The 20110-nt window shown below is 43.9% G+C and overlaps 1 protein-coding gene across 2 annotated transcripts in view; it reads right to left on the bottom strand.

Moving 5' to 3' along the window:
* The window catches only part of BRD7 (bromodomain containing 7), a 43016-nt gene extending 32678 nt beyond the window's left edge, over positions 1 to 10338 (bottom strand). For both annotated transcript variants that reach the window (XM_063109222.1, XM_063109223.1), the window contains exons 1-2: positions 10075 to 10338; positions 9452 to 9660 (exon numbers count right to left, since the gene is read on the bottom strand). In XM_063109222.1, the coding sequence (XP_062965292.1) occupies positions 9452 to 9660; positions 10075 to 10123 (258 nt within the window). In that variant the 5' untranslated portion in view covers positions 10124 to 10338. The remainder of the gene's footprint in view (positions 1 to 9451; positions 9661 to 10074) is intronic.
* Positions 10339 to 20110: the final 9772 nt, after the last annotated feature.

Here is a 20110-nt window from a genome sequence, read left to right as displayed (position 1 = left end):
GACCCGCACCCCCCCCCCCACCGCCGAGAAAAAAGAAAAAGATCACAATAAAAGAATGTGTCTTACTAGACATTATTTGTATAAAGTGATAAGACAACATAGGTTTAACATAGGGATTGACTGATATACCAGCAGAATAGATAAGAAAGCTCAAAAACAGACCTATGTACATAGAAAATATTGCATATCACAGAGGCAGAATTAAAAATCAATGACAAAAGGGTGGTGCTAGGACAACTGGTTATCTACATGGAAAAAGAAAATAAAATTAGATCCCTACCTCATGCCATACATGAAAGTAGTTTTCAGATAAAAACTTAAATGTACAAAAAGCAAAGCTTTGAAACTTCAGATAAAAGTAAAGAATATTTAAGGCCTAAAATTAGGAAAAGATTTTCTTAAATAAGACACAAAAAGGATAAATCTTAAAGGAAAAACTTGGTCAATAAGACATCAAATTTATAAATTCTGGCACCTCAACAAAAACCATAAACCAAGCTAAAGATCCAGAGAAAAAGTACTTTTAAAAAATCTGCCATAAAGTACTTGAAACACAAATAACTCACAAGATATTAAAAAAGATATATAAAGAACATCTATAAATCTATGTAAAAAGACAAAGAACCCAAAAGAAAATGGGTAAAGAATATCAGGTAATTCACAGAAGAAACCTGATGTGTCAAGACACGTGAAAACTAGCTCAAGCTCCCTAGAATTGGGGGAATTATAAATTTAAAACCTAGAAGGCATTTCATATCTTTCTGACTGGCAAAAATTAAAATGTCAAGTTCTGATTAAAAAAATATAGAGAAATCGGACTCATACCTTGCAGATGGGTAAGTAAATAGGCACAATCATTAGGAGAGCAATTAGCAGTATCTAACAAAGCTAGCAAAGCCTGTACCCTCCTTCTCAGCTATTCCTTTCTGCTCATATACTCTAGAGAAACTTCCTTTCGCACAGTATACATGGAGACATGTATAAGAACATTACTGCAGCACTGTTTGAAATAGTAAAAAATAAGGAAGAATCCAATGCCTATTAAAAGGAAAATGGATTAATAAATTATGGCATATTTACATACCAGGTGAAATAAGTGAGCTAAAATTATACTGTATCAACATGGATAATATTCAGAAGCATAATGTCTAGAGTAAAAAGTTACACAATAACTGCCTGTTATGAGACAACTGTTTTTATGGTTCTTAAGCTTTAGTATGCATTGGAATCACCCGAAGTTTCTACGAAAACACAGAAGGCGAGGCCCTGTCCCCAGACTTACTGATCCAGCAGGTATGGAGTGTGCATTTCTAACAAGTTTCTAGGCCACGTGGGTTTTGCTGGTACAGGGATCACACTTTGAGAGTCACTGATACAGAGCTTTGCACTCTATTTTCAGAGTCCAAAGCATATACAGAATATACGATTGGTTTAAAAGCCCCAGAGAACCATGTTATAAACTGTACTCATCTTGCACCTGATCCCAGTTATCATTAATGTAAGTTGATTGTCGTCTGTTTTTTACAGCCTCAGGACATATTCTGTAATAGAAATTTTTAAAAATGTTTTTGTTTATTTATTTTCAGCTTTTTCTTTTAATCACCAATTTTTTTTTTTTTTTTTTTTTTTGGCAGCTGGCTGGTATGGGGATCTGAACCCTTGACCATGGTGTTACAACACCATGCTCTAATCAACTAAGGCAACCAAACCAGCCTTCCTTTAACAATAATTCTTAACTGGAAAGTTTTATTATCCTTTGCCCAGAAAATCCAGCATGGATCTTTCATAGGTCGGCAGGTTTAGAACTTCTGTTCTATAGCAAAAGACCCATAGAGACCCAGATTCCTTCCTACTAAACAGGAAACGTGAAGAGAGAGACAGCTTGAAAGGCAATACACACTCTCCCAGGTGTAAAGAACTAAGGCCTAGCGCCAGTGCCAAGAGTCTAGAGCAAGGGTCAGCAGATTTTTTTTGTAAATGGCCAGACAGTAAATATTGAGGCTTTGTGGTCTGTAAGTTGTGACAGCACAACTACTAAACTCTGCTGTTGCAGAATGATAGCAGCCATAGACAATATGTAAATGAATGGGTGTGGCTGTGTTCCAATAAAACTTTTGTTTACAAAACCAGGTAGTGTTGGCCACGGTTTGCTGACCCATGGTCTAGATGTCCAGCTTAATCCTTAAGACACTGTGACCTTAGGCAACTCATTTATTCTCACCAGATCACTTTACAACCTGCAAGATGGAGATCTGATTATTATTTATCTTACAGAGTCAATGAAACAGTCAAATAAGGACGTGAAATGGAAAAGTTGAAAAGTACCAAAGGAAGGTATAGTGTCTCTGAACTACCCCTACCTAGTAACTTTACCTACTGAGGCTGGTCTACAGTAACTACAATATTACTCAGTACAACAAAAGAATATAGCTTTCTGGGCTGGGGAGTCCAGGATGAAAGATTATAAAAACATATACCTGAAAACTACCCTAAACTGAATGGAAATACTATATTATGTTATTGCCAGACTGGGAATCAGGAGACCTAGCTTCTAATTCACCACCATGTGACCCTGAATAAGTAACGCCACTGTATTAGTCCCAGTTTCTCATCTATACAAGAAGCTTTGGTCTCTACATGTGTCTCTCTACCTAAAATTCTGATCTCAACCTTCTAATTTTCTTTTTTTAATGATTCAGAATGTATTATAGAGTTCTATTGTGAATGTCACTTAGAATAAACAGATATGTAAAACTGCAAGTTAACGTAGTTCTGGTTAATAGTTATAATACTGTATTTTGTTAATTACACATAGACAGCTAAATAAAAACATTAGTGCCATTTAACTTTAGCCAAGGAAGAAAAGCTTACAGTCACAGCTTATAAAATGTGTTCAAATTCTGGCTTTGCCACTAATATGAGATCACATATAAACTATATAATTAGCTATGAGATCATGGATAAACTATATAATTTTTTGGAGTCTAATTTTCTCATCTTTGAAATAGAGACAACAACACATACCTCAGAGGACTGTTCTGAGGATTAAATAAGATAGTGTAAGTGAAATTTTAGTGTATTACCTAGCATACAAAGGGCATTCATTCATTCATTCATTCAATAAATAAATGAGGCTCTATTGTGTGGATATACAGTGGTAGATAAAACACACATGGCCCTGCTCTTAAGGAGCTCATAATGTAACAGCAGAGATGGACACCCAACAATCTATTAAAAAAAAACAACAAAAAAACCCCCAAAACATTTCCAGGACAGAATAAATTTTGAGTGAATCTAATTTGGACTGGAGAAATACGCGAAGGCTTCTGTGAGAAAGTAATATCTGAGCTGAGATCTGAAGGAGAAAGAATCTAGCCAGGTTGAGGGTGGATGGAGGTGGGTGGGTGGGAATAGCATCCCAGGTATCGGAAGTATCCTGTGTGCATGGAGGTCTGAGGCAGGAGAAAGGAGCAGTGGCCATTTCCACAACCATAAACACACTGTACTTATTTCAGACTAGATTCTCAACGGCAAGTTATTTTATTAACTTGTAAGATCTTTGAAGCAAATCTTTGCTCAGATTACTAGCATTATAACACTCACTACACTATATTATAGACAAATTTGCCTCTCTCACTGGAGATCCCTGTGGGGAGGGGCCCTGGTCTTATTCAGCTCTTAATGCCTACTACATAGTATTTGCTAAATAAATATTTGCAGAATTAATTAATTACAGGAGACAGCATGAAATAGGAACATAAAAGCATGCAAATTAACAGCTGAAGTCCTTAGTAATAAGTACCATCCTTCAGATTCGCTACTTTTGGAGGAAAGAGAGATATATGTAATACACACACACACTTATTTTGAAAAGTGTGATTCAAATCTTTCCATGGAGTTTCTGAAGACCCCGTGTGTACACACACACACACACACACACACACACACACACACACACACACACACACACACACACACACACACACACACACACACACACACACACACACACAGTAATTACAACGTGCAAAACAATTTCAGAATTCCCCTTAACAGATGATTTTAGGATCCAATGAAAAATCCCGTTTCATTACTTTGCAGCTACACCTCATTTTTGGCCTAGGATGAAAACAGTATCTGCCACACAGGTTAGCTGTTACACCTCTATGATGCTTTCCCTAGTGATGGAGTTTGGATGTGTTGTCCCCGCCAAAGCTCATGTGGAAACTTTATTCCAATGTGGCAGTGTTGGAAACTGACTGAGTCATGGGGGCGGATCCCTCATGAATGGGTTAGTGCTTTCCCTAGGTTGGGGTAGTAATGAGTGAGTTCTCGCTCTATTAGTTCCTGCAAGAGCTGGTTGTTTAACAGACCCTGGCACCTCCTCTCTCTCTCTTGCTTCCTCTCGCCATGTAATCTGCTTGTACCCACCGGCTGCCTGCCACTTTCTGCCATGAGTAGAAGCAGCCTGAGGCCCATGCCAGATGCAGCTGTCCCAGAATCGTAAGCCAAATAAACCTCTTTTCCTTATAAATTACCCAGTCTCAGGTATTTCTATTATAGCAACACAAAATGGACTAATACATCCAGCTTCCCACGGCAAAATAAACACTTTCCACTGACTCCTCAGTTTACTCATACCTCTGCTAGGATTTACCAGTTTATCTGTTCTTTTGTGTCTGATTCCCCAGTTCAACTTCGAGCACTTATAGAATTTTATTTATTTATTTAACCGATTTATCTTCATCATTTGATCCTGTAATTTCCATAAATCATTGTTTTATCAACTTAATGGCCTATTTTACCTACTGCACCTTAGTTTTACCTAACTGTCCTCTTGAGCATATATTACTAGATCAAATGGTCTGAGCATTTTTTTCATGATGTTATTTTATCCTTCATATATGGGAATAAGTGACTTGAAAGTTATAGCTGAATCTTTAGGAAGGATAATGTTATATGAGTTATGTCAGCACACAAATTCTTTGCCAACTGCTCAGCATCCAAATGTTTAAGGAAAAAAAATCAACATACTTTCATAGGAGCAGTGTCTAGATTATCGTCTGGTTGAAACCAAGGCATGTTGTACCCTTAATGCTTTGATTGGCATTAAATACCACTGCTCTGCAGGGAGAAATAATATTGGTCTTACCTGTTGGGGCATTTTAGACTAACATAGTCAGGGTCATCCTACTCAAAAGAAGAATATCACTTAACTAAGACACCTTTGAAAAATTACAAGACTTTGTGTTTTATGTGTGTGTGTTTCCCCAAAACTTTATCTTTTCCTTATTTCCCTAAGTAACAGATTCCTGATTTTTAGCAGGGTACAATTCCCTTACCAACTCCCCCAATTAAAAGATAACATTTCCCAGCCCCACCTAGCAACTAGGATGGCCAGGTGATTAAGATATAGCTAATGAGATATAAGCAGAAGTTATGTATGTCTTTTAGAAAAATGCTTTAAGTTGGTTAGAGCACAGCTTTAAAACACCAAGGTCACGGGTTTGGATCCCCATACCAGCCAGCCGCCAAAAAAAAAAAAAAAAGAAAAATGCTTTAAGAGGAAAAGGGCATCCTTCATCCTTTTCTGATGCCCTTTCTCTGTTCTGCTGCAAGGATCTGAGAGAAGAGCCACCAGTCCCTCAGAACCACACATATTTCAGCCCTTCCCAGGCCCATGGGTATCACACAGCTGACCCTTCCCAAGAAGAGAACTCCCTGAAGATCCAGAACACAGCTCAGAGAGACATCTCTTTCTGAATTCTCCCTCCCTAGACAACAGTAGCAAAAAGAACCCTTCTCCCCATTCCTGGTCTGGCCTGGAAAAAAGTGATGACCCAAACAGCCCCTAGAGAACCAATAATCCCCCAGAAAATCTGGAAATGTCCCCGGGTCCCTACCTCTGAGTCCTGGGACCTGGGGTAAATTCACTTCACTTCTGAGTTTCCACTTTATTCCTGTAAAATGGAAACCATCCACCTACCTGCAGGGTGTTATGCCCAGACAAGACTGTGGATGCAATTGTATCTTACTTTGCAATGGCATAAAAACATAAAGGTGTTTAATGATAATTAGAGCTGCACTCAAGGAAGGGCAGAATGGCTGCAACACAAAGGGGAGAATTCCAGGAATCTACCCTGAAGATATCCTTATAAAAGTGTACAAAGATGGGTGTACAATGAAGTTCACTGCAGCATTATCTGTTACATTTAAAGTAACATTAAACAAAATAAAGTTATATGGTACATCCATATAACTAAGTACTATGTAGTCACTAAAAAGAACAAGATAATTAATAAAACAAGAAGTGAAGAATATATCATTGGCATTATGGTGATAACCACCAGAGCTAAAATGAGAAGTAGTTAAAAGTGGTTACCTCAACTTCTATAAAGATGATGGCAGGAACAAAGAGTACAGAAGAGATAATAGTGGATCAACGCACTTGGAAGATGGAAGGCAAAAGTAGGAGTCTGCAGAACCTAGAAAGCAAGATACCTCCTGCATGTTAAGAGCTGGACACCTATGAGAAAAGTCCAAACTCCAGAATCCTGGAAAAACTCAGAACTGGAAAACATAAGAAACCAGAGAGTCTCCAGACCTGGAGATAAGTCAAAGTGGGGAGAGATGATGGAATGAAAGCAGAGGATTGGGTAGTAAGATCTTCAGTCCCCGAAATACTAGCAGCCAAGTAAAATCCTTCTCTTAGGAGGGAAGGATTTTTCTCCGGAGAAACTGTAAAGCCCAGAGAAAATATCTGTAGGGTACAGATATTTGGGAGATTCCCCACCAAAATTATCAGGTCTCTGTTTAGTCACTCTACAGTGAAGTCCATCAGTTGACAAAACTTGTCTAGGCACAAAGCATTTAATCAGCTTTTTTGTGCTGCAGATTTAAATACAGACTACAAAAGCTCAAGAGACTACAAAAGCTCAAGGTTTAAATATAGACTACAAAAACTCAAGAGACAAACAAATAACTTGAAGAACTTGGAGGAGATAGAGACAACACAGGGAGCAAAAGAAAACTTAGGGGTGAGGTGGGGACTTAGTTAATACCCTCAGAGAAAAAAAAGAAAATATTACATCTAAAAATAAGAACAAGATATTTAAAAAAGGACAATTAGAGAACAAGAAAGAGTTGGTGGAAACTCAAAATACAAGATCTGAAATAAAATTCAATAGATGAGTCAGAAGATAACGTTTAGAGACTTTCCTTGAAGGAAGAACACACACAAAAAAAGAGAGGGTAAATAGGAAAGAAAACATTAAGAAAATTAAAGGATCAGCCCAAGAGTCCAACATTTAAATGGAAGGGATTGCAGAAAGAGAAGAGAAAAATGAAGGGAAGGAAATTATCACAGAAATACTTCAAGCAAACATCTCAGAACGGAAGGCGCAAGTATTCACCATGAGACATTAGAGCACGGAAGGTAAAGGGAAGATCCTGAAAATTTCAAGGAAGCAAATACTGGTCATACACAAAGAACTAGGAATCAGAATGGCAACAGCCTTCTCAACAGAAAATCTGGAAGCCAGAAGACTACAGACCAATGCCTTTAAAATTCTGAAAGAAAATAACTTTCAGTCTAAAATTCTACAGAGTCAAATTATCAACTTATATGAGTAGTCTAGATGAGGAGAGGATAAAGATTTTCAAACAAATAAGAATTTACAAAAATCTACTTCCTATGAATGTTTTTCTCAGGAAGTTCCTAGAGTTAAGACTCTACCAGAACAAGGGAGTAAATAAAGAAAGAGGAAGACATGGGACCTAGGAGATCTAGAGAGCAACTAGTCCAGCCTCGAGCAGGAGACAGAGGACTATAAGATGGAGGTCAAAAAAGAAAAAAGAAAGGAAGTGTTTGGCCATCTGAAAAACAGAACTCAGATGGGTTTTACAAACCTGTTAGAGTTGGGGAAGAATTAGTAAGGAATAACCAAACAAATGAAAACAATTCATATTTGGTCAAGATCAGATCTGTATTTATATATTGTACTTGTCTCCAGTGAACAACAATTAAAAACAGCCGCTGAATATTAATTCAACCAATAACTGTGATGTACCTATACTATGAGAATGGAGGAAGGGAAATTGGGGGTGTGGAACAATATAAGAATGCTAATTTTAATTCTCAAATCTAATCACCCTCTTAGCGCAGTAGGCAGCGCGTCAGTCTCATAAATTCTCAAATCTATAACATTGTATCAGTAAAAGATGTAAACTGATAAATCAGTAAATAGCAATATAAACTTACATTTAGAAATGGAGATAAATTTAAAAAAACCCAAAACCAAAAAACCTAAAAAGTTTATTAAGTAAAACTCCAGAGTGGAGCAGGAGACTGCTTTTGTTTTAAAAGTCTTCTTGTACTCTTGATTTTTCAAAACTATGTTCATGAATTTCTTTACTATTAATAAAAATTAATTTTAAAAAAAACAACTGGTACCTCTGGAGAGGAAGATCGTATGAGGGACTGAGGTGAGAAAAACTTTCTTTCTTTCATTTTTCCACTTCTGTACCACTTGAATTATAAAAATAAAATCACATGCATAAAAAATCATGGCTTTTATAACTTAGGAAAGGAAACAGTTTAGGCAAAGGTAATAAAAACTGGCGCAGAAAGGAAGGAATAAACGTAAGAATTTCCAAAGAGAAAATCTATAAGACTTAGTGACTTATCAATGTGTTTAATCATATGGAACAGAGCTTCTGTTGTATATTTAAACATAAGAAAAATTATAAAACTAACCTACGAAAACTCTACCTTCAAAATACAGGAACTGATTTAATATGCCACTTAATAAAAGGTTAAATTTGGGAAGTGCAGAAATCTGGGATAATTCCAGGTATGTATATAGTCATACTTGGAAGGAAAGTTAATTATTATTATTATTTTGCCCAGCTTGCAAAGCAAGAAGATAGCTAGTTATTCTTTTTTACTAAATGCAAATGGTGTTATATCCATTACAAATCTCTGATCAAAATTTCTCAACAGACTCAAACTTTGTTTGAGAAGACAAAAGTTGCTCACTATAGATGTGGCATTATATTAACTACTTCAGAACAAAATCTGAGCCCCAATAAATCCCATTCACTTTTCAAATGACCTTTTGAAAAACCTCAAACACTGAGGCTTTCTTGAGCATGACCTTTTACCCTTCCTAGATGGAAAAAGCATTCTTTGAAGCAGCTCCTGAAAATCAGGACTCAGCTTCTGTCCAATCTGATGTGTGAGTACAAGCCCTTAAAGTATAATTAAAGATTTGCTGAAACTCACAGATGATTCACATTTCTATTCTGCCCTACTCCTCTCCCAAACAAGCCAGATTTTACAGGCACTTCAGAGGCTCATTAGACACAGAGAAAAGTTAGGCTGGCAGCTGGAGGCGGGACCATTTAGAAAACGGTGCCATCAGCAACGCTGAAGTGATGCAAACACATTTACCTTTACTCTTCTCCGTTTTCTCCCCTTCTCTTCCCCTGGAACCTGCTTCTCTCCTTTCTTTCTCTTTTTCCGCTTTCTGTCCTTGTGCTTGTCATGATCGTTTTTGTCTTCGAAGAGGCTGGAGTCGTGTCCCGAGCTGCCCGTGGAGAGCTCGGTGACTTCGTTCCCTCCCACTTTGAGGACCAGCTTCAAGGGCTTCTCTACATATTCTTAAACAAAAGGAAAGAGCCTCGATAAGAGGAGGGGCTCGCCGGTGGCCGCCGATCAGATCGCGAAGGTACAGCAAGGCCGAGGTGGCTTTGGGCGCGCAGTGGGCGCCCCACGAAGCACCTGTTGAATGACGACCCTCGCCAAGGGGTGCGGCGGCGCCGGCCGCCCCCAACGCTCCCGGGCTTCTCGGGGCCTTCTCACACCGCCCCAGCAGAGACCCACCAGGGCAGGTTCGAATGCCGCCCCGCTGGGGTCTGCGTGGCTTCGGGGGGACCGCGCCCCCTGGGGGGCCGGGGCCTGCCGTGGGAGGGGCGGTCCGCCTCGGGCGCTCTAGGGTCATCGCGAAATAACGAAAACCCCACAGAGCCGACACGGGCTCGCTACGAGCCCCCCGACCCCAGCCCATTCCTCACCTTCGTAGAGGTGTTTGTCCGACTTGTGCTTCTTGTGCTTCTTGCCCATGTCCGACCGGGCCCCGGTGCCCACCCCCCGCGCCAGGCCCAGGCCGTGCGGCGCCGCTTCCGGTCCGGGCCAGGCGAGTGGAGGGCGGGAGCGGGGCCCGCGAGACCCCGAGCCACGAGGCAGGGGGGCGGCGCGCGCCTGGCGGCGCGAGGACCCTCACGAGAAGACGACGCGCGAGACCCGGCCGGAGCCCGAGAGAGGTGGCGGTGGGACAGCGAGCGGCAGGCGCAGAAGCCGGAGAGAGGGCCAGCCGCGCGCGCAGGGTGCGGGCGGCTGCGCGGGCGGCCCCTGGCGGTCGGAGGTGGCGCTGCAGCCTGCGGGCCGGGGGCGGAGCCGGGCCTGGGGACGAAACCAGGGGCGGGATGCAACGCTTCGAATCTCCCTTTTCTATTTCTCCCTTCCTTTGCCATTTCTCTCTCTTCCTTTGCACTTCTTTCCCTTCCCTCCCCCTCCCCCTTCCACCTTCCCCTTTCCCCCTTCACTGTGGCATGTCTCACTGCAGGCTGAACCTGCGAGTTTACCTTTCTGCTCCCCCTTACCCTGTGTGCTCCCTGAGGGCAAGATCTGGTCTCATTCTCCTTGGTGCCTATATCACCCAGCACATGACCCCTACTCCAAATGCCCCTCAGAGCTTTTGTTTTTTCTCTCTCTCTTCTGTTCACCCTGTGATGGAGAAAAAGGATCTGGTTAACGCATTTGCACTATGTAGTTAGTAAGTTCCTTTCCCCCTTAAGAGCGATTTTTCATGGGACACAAAGTGTTCACAGCAGTGAAGGGTAAAAGTACGAAACAGAAAACACCTCCCAGAAAAGTTCCTGATAAGTAGGAACCCCAACTCGCTCACTTTTTAATTTCCAGCACCAGTATATTGCCTGGTATATAGAAAGCACCACAGAGTGCTAGTTGAAATGCATCATGCTATGTATGACAGGCAGACTCTAAAATGACCCCTAAGGACTCCTGCCTCCTGGCTTTCATGTCCTCCCCCTGAGTGTGGACTGGCCTAGAGAGCTACTTCTAACCAACAGAACATGGCAAAGATGATGGAATGTCCCTTCTGTGATTAGGTTACGTAAGATTATGACTTCAGTATGGCCACCTGATTCTCTCTATTGCTTTCTGGGCTTGCACTATTGATGAAGAAAGCAGCTATGTTGGAGAGGCCCATGTGGCAAAGAACTGAGGCCTGCCTCCAGCCAACATCCAGCAAGAACTGAGGCCCTGAGTCCAATAGCCCTTGAGGAATTGAATCCTGCTAAAAGCCACCTGAACTTCAAAGTGAATCCTTCCTTAGTGGCATGTTCAGATGAGACCTCGGCCCTGGCCATCATCCTGATTGTAGCCTTGTGAGAGACCCAAAAGCAGAGGAGCCAGCCAAACTGTGCCCAGACCCCTGACCCACTGAAACTGGAGGTAATAAATGTGTGCTTACTGAAGCTACGAAGTTTTAGGGTGATTTGTTACACAGCAATAGATAGGTTATACAAATATCATCCCAAACAGGAAAACTTTCTGAGCCTGCTACAAATCTCAATAAGAAGGACTAAAGTGACAGTAACAACAGCTACTGTTAATTTAGCCTGTGCAGGGCACCTGGCTAACGTGTTGCCCACATTATCCCTTTGTATCCTTGTGACCTGGTGGGAGGAGCACTGTTATTCCTATTCCACAGGTGAGGAAACTGAGGCCTGCAGAAGTCAAGTGGTTTATCCAAGGTGACACAGCTTGCCTACCTGAGATTTGAATCCATGCCTGCCTACCTCCAAACCCCATCTTCTAATCATTACGCCACACTGCTCTTTAAAAAAGGTCCAGATCATCTCCAATGTCCCTTCCTGCATGTTTGGAATAGTGTTAAATTAAAACAAATTCCAGAAGAGGACGCATATGCTTGTATACATGTTTGTGCGTTGAAAAGGGTCAGAAGATCATTTAAAGAATGAAAATAGTTGTTATTTGCTGTTTATGGATTTTGGTGGGTCCTGTGGAGCTAAATATAGAAGGAGAACTTGACCATTAAAAGATGACTGCCTACCTTGATGGAATGGTGGAACTGCAGGTATTGTGCCACCTGGGTAGGGGATGATCCTGAACTGGGCCATGAAGGGGAGGCTTCTTGGCAGCAGAACGTTGCACTGTAGGAGGCAGAGCCTTTTCTGCTGCATACTTACTGGTTGAAGACGAGGGAGGAGATCTCAGGAGAGGACCAGACCGGCTGTGCACTTTGGTTAGTCCTACCTGTGCTTCCCCACATCTGCAGGCCTTCATCACTCCTCCTGCACCCTGGTTGCTACTGAGCCCCACTGTGGAGGCCTAATGGTTGCCTTCTCTTCTTCCTGCCCGACACGTGTTTTACCAGATCTCTAGAACGTGGCCCCCAAAGCTTTGGGGTTGAATACCCGACATAACACAGTTAGCACCTGCTCTGCACCTGCCACCAGCCCACATCCTGCACTTAGCGTCCTCTCTGCAGCTCTGGGAGGAGGATATATTTGCTCATCTTACAGAGGGTGGAGCTGGGGTCCAGTAAGGGCAGCAATTCCCCGAAGCCACACAGCTGGTTTGACTGCAGCTCTCCTGGATCCAGGGTCCTCCCCCAGTCTCCTTTGCCTAGGTTGAGAAGCCCCTGTTGTGGCAGAACCAGACAGCAATCACCTGTTACACAGCTAGTTGGTGGGAATCAGAATTAGGACCCAGGCCGGGGAAACCCTACAGCTCTGGAGTAGGACAGAGCTGGCCCAAGCCTCAGCTTCACACTTACCTGCTCTGTGGCCTTGGGCACATCCTGAGAGGGCTGCCCTCCTCTAAACCTCCATCTCCCCCTTGGAACAAGGCGAGGTGATGGGCCTACTATAGCAACAGGGCAGTTGAAAGGGTGCAGGAAGATAACAATGTGGTCAGAGTGCCACGTATAATGTCTGATATATACTAAGTGCTCAATAAATATCAGCTGCTCGTATTAATTTTTAAATATTTGTGATCCTTTTAGAAACATAATTTAGGTAACGTCACTTTTCTGCTGGAAATTGTCTCATGGCTCCCTTTCTCACTCAGAGTCAAAGCCAAATCAGTACCTTGGCTTTCAGGACCTGGTCTGGCCCCATTGTCTCCTCAACCCCACCCCCACCCCGCCCCCCCCATCACTGGCCCAGCCACATGGCCTCTTCTCTTGCTTTCCAACACACCAGGTTTCTGCCCCAGGACCCTGGCCTCTGCTCTCCCTGTGCCTAGAGAACTCTCTTCTCTGCTCCAGGCCTGGCACCTGCCCTCATCTTATCCTAGTCTTTATTGTGCTTGCCTCAGAGAAGCTTCCAGACTAGTGATTCACAGAAGCCTTTCTCCTGTGCCCTTGGCTCCTGAGCTGCTTGGCCTCTCTTAGTGGTACCTGTTGCCACCGACAACATGTTACATATCTGTTAGGTATCTGTGTGCATTTTCATCATCTATCTCCCCTGCTGGACTCCCAGTACCCCGAGGACAGGGACTGGATCTATCTCACTCAAGGCTGTGTCCCCTACAGCTAGCATAGGCTGAGCTCAATATTTGAGCAATATTTGCTGCATGAATGAATTGCCTAATTGTTACTGTGTCGTCAAAACGATTCTCTGCCTCTTTCCTCTCCTAGGCTTCCTTTTGGGGACAGGAGAGAGGCACTGAGGAACGCTGGCCACTGGGGGGTGTGGCATTCCCAGGAAATGCCTGCCCAGCTCGGCTTTGGGTGGCCCCTCTCCAGGCCTGGCCTCTCTGAAGAGCAGGAGTTGCCCAGGGCGCCGGAGGCTGGGGCAGGCCCAGGCCCTTAGCAGACTCACTGCCCTGAGGTGTGCCACGCTCCCTCCGCAGCTGGGCCTTCTTGAAGAGGTTCTCTGGGCACAACTGAGGTTCTGGCCACTTGATTCTTTAGTTGGAGAGGGTAGGGGTGGATACAGGTCAGTGCCTGGTTCTGGGACACCTACTAGGGACACTTTACAGGTATCTCCCATAGCCAGTGGATGCCCCCAGCCAAAAAGGTTTACTGGGATCCAGCCCATGATCCAGACAGATGAAAAGCCCTGACCATAAAGGGCTTCTGAGCCCCTCTCATAGCTGCTTGGCTTACTCCTCCAAGCCCCGTCGTGGAGCGGGGAGGCAGGGTGTCCACAGTCCGCTTACTTCTTCTCTTGTCTTGCTTTGTCTGAGCCTCAGTGTTCTCCTCTGAGGAATGAGCAGAATCAGCCCTGCACAGCCTATGGGGCTGGCATGAGAGTCAGCAAGGGTGGGTGGCACGGTGAAGACCTTCCCTCCTGGGTCCTCTGGGGGAGCCCCACCCTCTATCTTGGGGAGGGACTGGAGGGGGCATTTCCTGAGCCCAGACCCCCAGTGGCCATAGCGGGTGCCCTCTTTGTCAGCTTGGGCAGGTCTGGGTCTTCCTGGTGACTGCCTGTGAGCTGCTGGGAGAGACCCCCAGGGGGCTGCGGCTGGCTCAGTGGGCAGCTCTTTGGGGATGCAGTGGCCTGAGGTGATTTGCTATGACAAGCTGTTGACAGTGCAACTTCCAGGGTTGCTCACGGTCACTGGCAGAGCAGCCCCAGCTGCCTGCCTCTGCATGTGCAAGCGAGAGAGGTGGTGATGGCAGCTGTCTTCGGGGGGATCCCGTGCTGCCTCTGCTGCCTGGTCTCAGGGCTGCTTGCTGGAGGGCAGCAAGTCCAAGCCATGTGCTGGTGGCTGCCAACCCAAAAAGTCCTTTGGACTCAGATCCTGGCCATGACAAAAATAAACCTGAGTCCCTCAATCAAATAAGAAAGAGGCAACACAAGGACCTTCTTTTCTTCCTCCCTCCCTCCCTTTCTTCCTTCCTTCCTTTCCTACTTTCCTCCTTCTTCTCTTCCTTCCTTTCTGCTTCCATCCAATATTTGTTGCAGGCCTACTATGTGCCAGGGGGTGCTAGGTGCTGGCGTAAGGTGGGAGCAAGAAAGACATGCTCCTACTCTCATGGAGTTTACAGTCTCCATGAGGGAGACACATGGTAAACAGGTAATCACACAGATGATTTGATTACAATTGTGCTATGTGTTATAAAGGAAAACAACAGGGTGCCATTAGGGTAGGGCTCTGACCCAGCCCAGGGGTTCAAGAAAGGCCTCCCTGAAGAATCCACAATTGACCTGGAGGATGAATCTTAGGTTGGGTGCTCTAACAATGGAACCCGAGATGGGGATTCACTGGGGCAGCAATCAGGTAAAATCTGCAAAGCAGTGAGAGAAGAAGGACAGGACATGGTCTCAGCTCCAGCCCAGCCCCACGGTGGTGGCATGTGAGCGGGGACGTGGAACATGAGTTGCACCACAAAATAGTCCTGCCTTGAGAGGAGGGGGCTAGGCCCCTCCATATCCTATGTCAGGCAGTGGGGTCTGCCTGGTGGTCCCCTGATACAGAGGTGACTCCAGTATGTCTCAGGGCAATTCTCCGAAGAAGGTGGTGGCTCCAGCACCCCTGCCAGAACCTCAGGAGTAAATGAGACCACCCAGGAGGACATGCAGAGGCTGGAGAGCCAGCTGGGCCGCAGGGAGTCTTCAAGCCCTGGAAGGGTCTGCAGGGCTGGGGAAGGGTGGATCAAACCAGGAGAATAGTGCATCAAGGCCCTCAAGGTGGGGGTGCTGGGGGTGAGGTATGATGAGAAGGAGAAGTAGAGCGGGGATGGCTGAGGCCTTGAACTCAAGGCTATGGGGTGTGGCCTTCACTCTCTGTAAAATGGGATAAACCAGATCAAATGGCCTCCTTGGGGACAGCTGGGCATTTTCCAGGAGGCTTGGGCTGGGACAGTCAGTCTGTGGTTCAGAAATGGTCTTGCAGGCCCAGGCTCACGCTGCCCCTGCTGTGGTGATGGAGCCAGGATCAAATTCCCTGCATAGAAAGCCGCTGTGTGCTTGATGAACTTATCAGACTGTGGACACGGGCTTGCACCGTGTCACCCAGATCTCTAATGTCATAGTCCTGGCTCTGCTGAAAACTGGCTATGAAACTTGGGCAGGGCTCTTCCCTTTCTGGGCCCCACCCTATCCGTCTATCCAGGGTTGTAGAAAGAGGACAAGGCTCGTTGCTTTCCAACTCTCTTGGTTCTGGGAAAGTGCTTCTGATGTTCTCTCCATGTCGGATAAAAGTTTTATTTTAAAAATAGGTGTGTATTTTAGATTTTTCTTGATTCAGTTATTTAATTTTAAACTTATTTTCTGCCTAGTAATACATGTTCATTATAGATAAATTTGAAAATGAAAGGGATAAAGAAGAAATTTTAATTTTTTCGTAATCCCACCATTTCTGTAACATTTTGATATATTGTATTTCAGATATTTTCCAATTTGTTTTTGAAATTAGAGTTTGGTAGTGATTCTCATCTCCCTCCCTCAGCAGATATATTCATGATACTCTTTTATTATGTGTTCTAGAGTCTGGCTACTCAAAGTATGGTCCGTGGATCAGCTGCATTGGTGGCACCTGGGAGCTTGCTAGAAATGCAGAATTTCAGCCCCCCCCCCCGAACTGTGGAATCAGAATCTACATTTTTAGCAAGATCCCTGGGTGATTCATATACTTGTACATGTATTAAAGTTTGAAAAGCACCGTTCTAGAACATTAGCATACACTTAGACTTTATTTTCTTGCACAAGAAAAAACGATCCTCTCTCTAAAGTTAGAATGACTAGACAACAAAAGGAGCCCTTTGACAAAGCCAGACAAACTCAAATGTCCTTTTTTTTTTTAAACTTGGAAGCCCACAGAAAGATGGAAAAGATCTGAGGGACTTTTTCATTTACCCCAATTATTTAAAAAGTATTTTTAACTATTAAAAAAAAGTGATAACGCCTCCGCACATGCAAATATATTATATAATCAAACTTTATACCTTGGAAACAACTACATTAAAATTTGGGTCTTCATTGATTTTAAAAAGTAAATGTTAAAAACTTTTAACAACAAAAAAAATACATTTGCAGTAGCAAGATTCTGCTTTTATTTCTTACACACAGGATCTCTGCCTAAGACTTCATTTGAAACAAGTAGTTGCTAAAATCTTTGAAAACTATTCAATGATCTGACCTTCAGGGTTCCTTCCACAGCTCAGCTAGATAAAACACTGTTATGATCAGAAGTTTTTATTTTTGAAATATCCATCTCTTAGCAGACCATAAAACCACACACAGATTAGTTGAGTTTGTAAGTGTGGCTGGATAAAGTCATCTGGAACACCAGGCAGGTAAGAGCACTGTCCTGGAAATTAGGTTGCCTGTTTCCTGTCCTTGCATTGCTTTGCCTCCATGTGACAGTCAGAAACACACCCCTAATGAGGTTGGATATTAGGTATGGCTATATCCAGGAGCTCAAATGATGTCACAAGATTCAGGCTTTCTCTATCTCTTGGCTCTGCTGCTTCTTTCTGCACTGGTCACATTCTCAGACAGGCTTCACTGGCCTCCAGGACCTCCAGAATGACATCCTCATAGGTCCCAGTCCAGAGAAAAGAGAATGTCCTTTTCTCTATTGTCCCAGCAAGAGTCATGGGATTATCTGATTGAATGGATTTAGATTATGTGCACACCCGGAATCAATCACTATGAAGAGGTAGGGGGTGGTCATGGTGGTGATGGAATTCAGAAACAAGCCAAACCCAGATCACAAATCTTCTGTCCCTGCAGCTTGAGTGGGAGGTTAGTGCCACCTAAACCACATAGCCTAAGTTGGGATCCCCAAGAAAAACTAGGGTGCTTTTCTCATAGGATTGGAGCATGGATGCTGAATAGGCAAAGCAACCACGCAGAAACAAAAACAAAACAGTTTCTAAACTTGGTTTCTCTCCTTGCCTCAAGGGGACTATTTTTGTGAGGATCCAGTGAGAGGAAGATGTAAACAATGAGGACTGTTATGTGTTCAGAGATGAGTGGAGCCCTGAAGCACCTCCTGCCCCTGAGCAAACTAGGGCTGACAAGTGAATGCCTTGGTGAATAGAGACACACTGTATTTAACAAACACAACGTGCTTCACAAAATGTTAACTGCTGCCCGTCCAGAGACGGGTCATCAATAAAGAGCTAGCAGAGAGGTTCTTTCCTATTGATCCAACTCTGATTGGCTTGGTCGACACTTATCCTGCTCATCACAGAGGCAAATGTCCCCATTTGCTCAGGGAAATTTTCTGCCCCTCTCTCTACTGTCCTCTTGCCTTTCAGAGCCAGTGGGGATCAGACTTAGAGTTGCTGACGTTGTCAGCCTCAGGAGAAAATTTATGAGGCTCAGCCAGATCCATTTATGCCAAATTTTACATCATTGAGTTATTCGCACTTGAAGCTGCTGATTGGTTTGTTGTTAGTGTTTAATGCTACACAGTAGGTGTTTTGGAAGGCATTGTTAATGAATGGGCATCTCCTTCTAGTTTCTGAGGCAGAAAAGGGAAATACAAGATTTCCCTTTATTTGAGGAAAAAGTCTGGAGTGGAGAATGTAGCCTTCTCCTGCCTTTCTGCCTGTCCAACATTCACCTTGGGGTAAAATCACCTCCTCAAAGCCTTTCTAGATGTCTTTATTAGGGAGAAATAGCCACCTCATCTGTGCACCCTTGACATTGACTTAGCAAGAGCGGCCATGTCTCCCAACTTCTACTCTGCCCTATGTCAATCCACTCTCCCCACCACAGCCAGAGTGATCTTTAGAAATGTAGATTAGATCAGATCACATCATTGCCCTGTTCACAACCCTTCAGTGGGCTCCCATCCCACTTAGATCAAGCCCAAGCTCTCTTCCGTAGCCTACAAGGCTCTGTGTGGCCAGGCCCCAATGGCCTCCTCTCTACCCATCTTTGGTCATGATCCCCTTTTACTCATTTTCCTCCAGACGTAACTTACCTAATCTTTGTCCCTTGAACATGCTACACTTCCACCATACAGCATGGCACATGGTAAAGCATGATACTTGCTGTTCCCTTATTCTGGAACGCTGTTCCCACACTCTTTATATGGCAGGCTCCCTCTCATCTCTCACCATTTCAGAAAGGTGATCCTAAAAATCCTGCTCAAACAAGTCTCTTTTTACTTTCTCGTAGTATCCTGTGCTTTTCCTGTTTCCTTTAAAACACATCACATTCACAATTACATATTTATTTGTTTACTACCTGTCTCTGCGTTAGACTGAGAACTTCATGAGGGCAAGAGCTGTGTCTATTTTTCTGTTTTGTTCACTGCTATATCCCTTCTACCTGGTACTGAGCATGTCCATAAACCATTTCTGTTGCCCTAATGATCAGATGGTTGAGGTCCCCTCTTAGGGGGGTGGACTCCTTCTGTGTTTTTCCTCTGATCAGGACTTATTTCTTCTCCCAAGAGAGGAATGAGGGGAGGGAGCTGTGTCATGCTTATTTCTGTCCCCCTCAAAGCACGTAGTTTAGTGTTAGATCCACTGTGGGAACCCAGTAGGGGTTGCTGAATGAACTCACATTAAGTATGCTCTTCCTCTTTCCCCCAACTGCACGGCCAGCCTGGAAGAGGCATAGACGGTGAGCAATACTTAAAATTTCAGAGTTGCCAAGCCACAGCAAAATCTAAACCTCTCCCTTCCATCGATTTGTTGTAGTGCCTGAGATTACATTGCAACAGAGTCAGGGCAGATTCTAAGAATCATTTTCCAAGATGCAGCACACCTGGGAGGGATATTGCCTGAGCTGTGCCTAGTGCTTTCATCTGGGAGTGTGGATGGTGGGGAATGTAATGACAGCCCCTCAGTCCCCCAAGCTCTCACTTCAACAGGTATTTATTAAACAAATAGTGATTGTGTTAGGGTGCATGGGGACCTCAGATAAGAACAAGACACAGCGCCTGACCTCAGGAGGCTCAGAGTTTAGTGGAATAGATACATGACCTGCCCCCTTTCTGGCCGTATGCTCTTGGAGCTCTTTACTCAACTTCTCCAAACCCTCATCTGTAAAATGAGGGTAATAAACGTACCAACCTCAATGGTGGTCATTC

This window comes from Cynocephalus volans, chromosome 10 (assembly GCF_027409185.1).
Source record: "Cynocephalus volans isolate mCynVol1 chromosome 10, mCynVol1.pri, whole genome shotgun sequence".
Lineage (NCBI taxonomy): Eukaryota > Metazoa > Chordata > Mammalia > Dermoptera > Cynocephalidae > Cynocephalus > Cynocephalus volans.
This window is presented reverse-complemented; position numbering and strand designations above follow the sequence as displayed.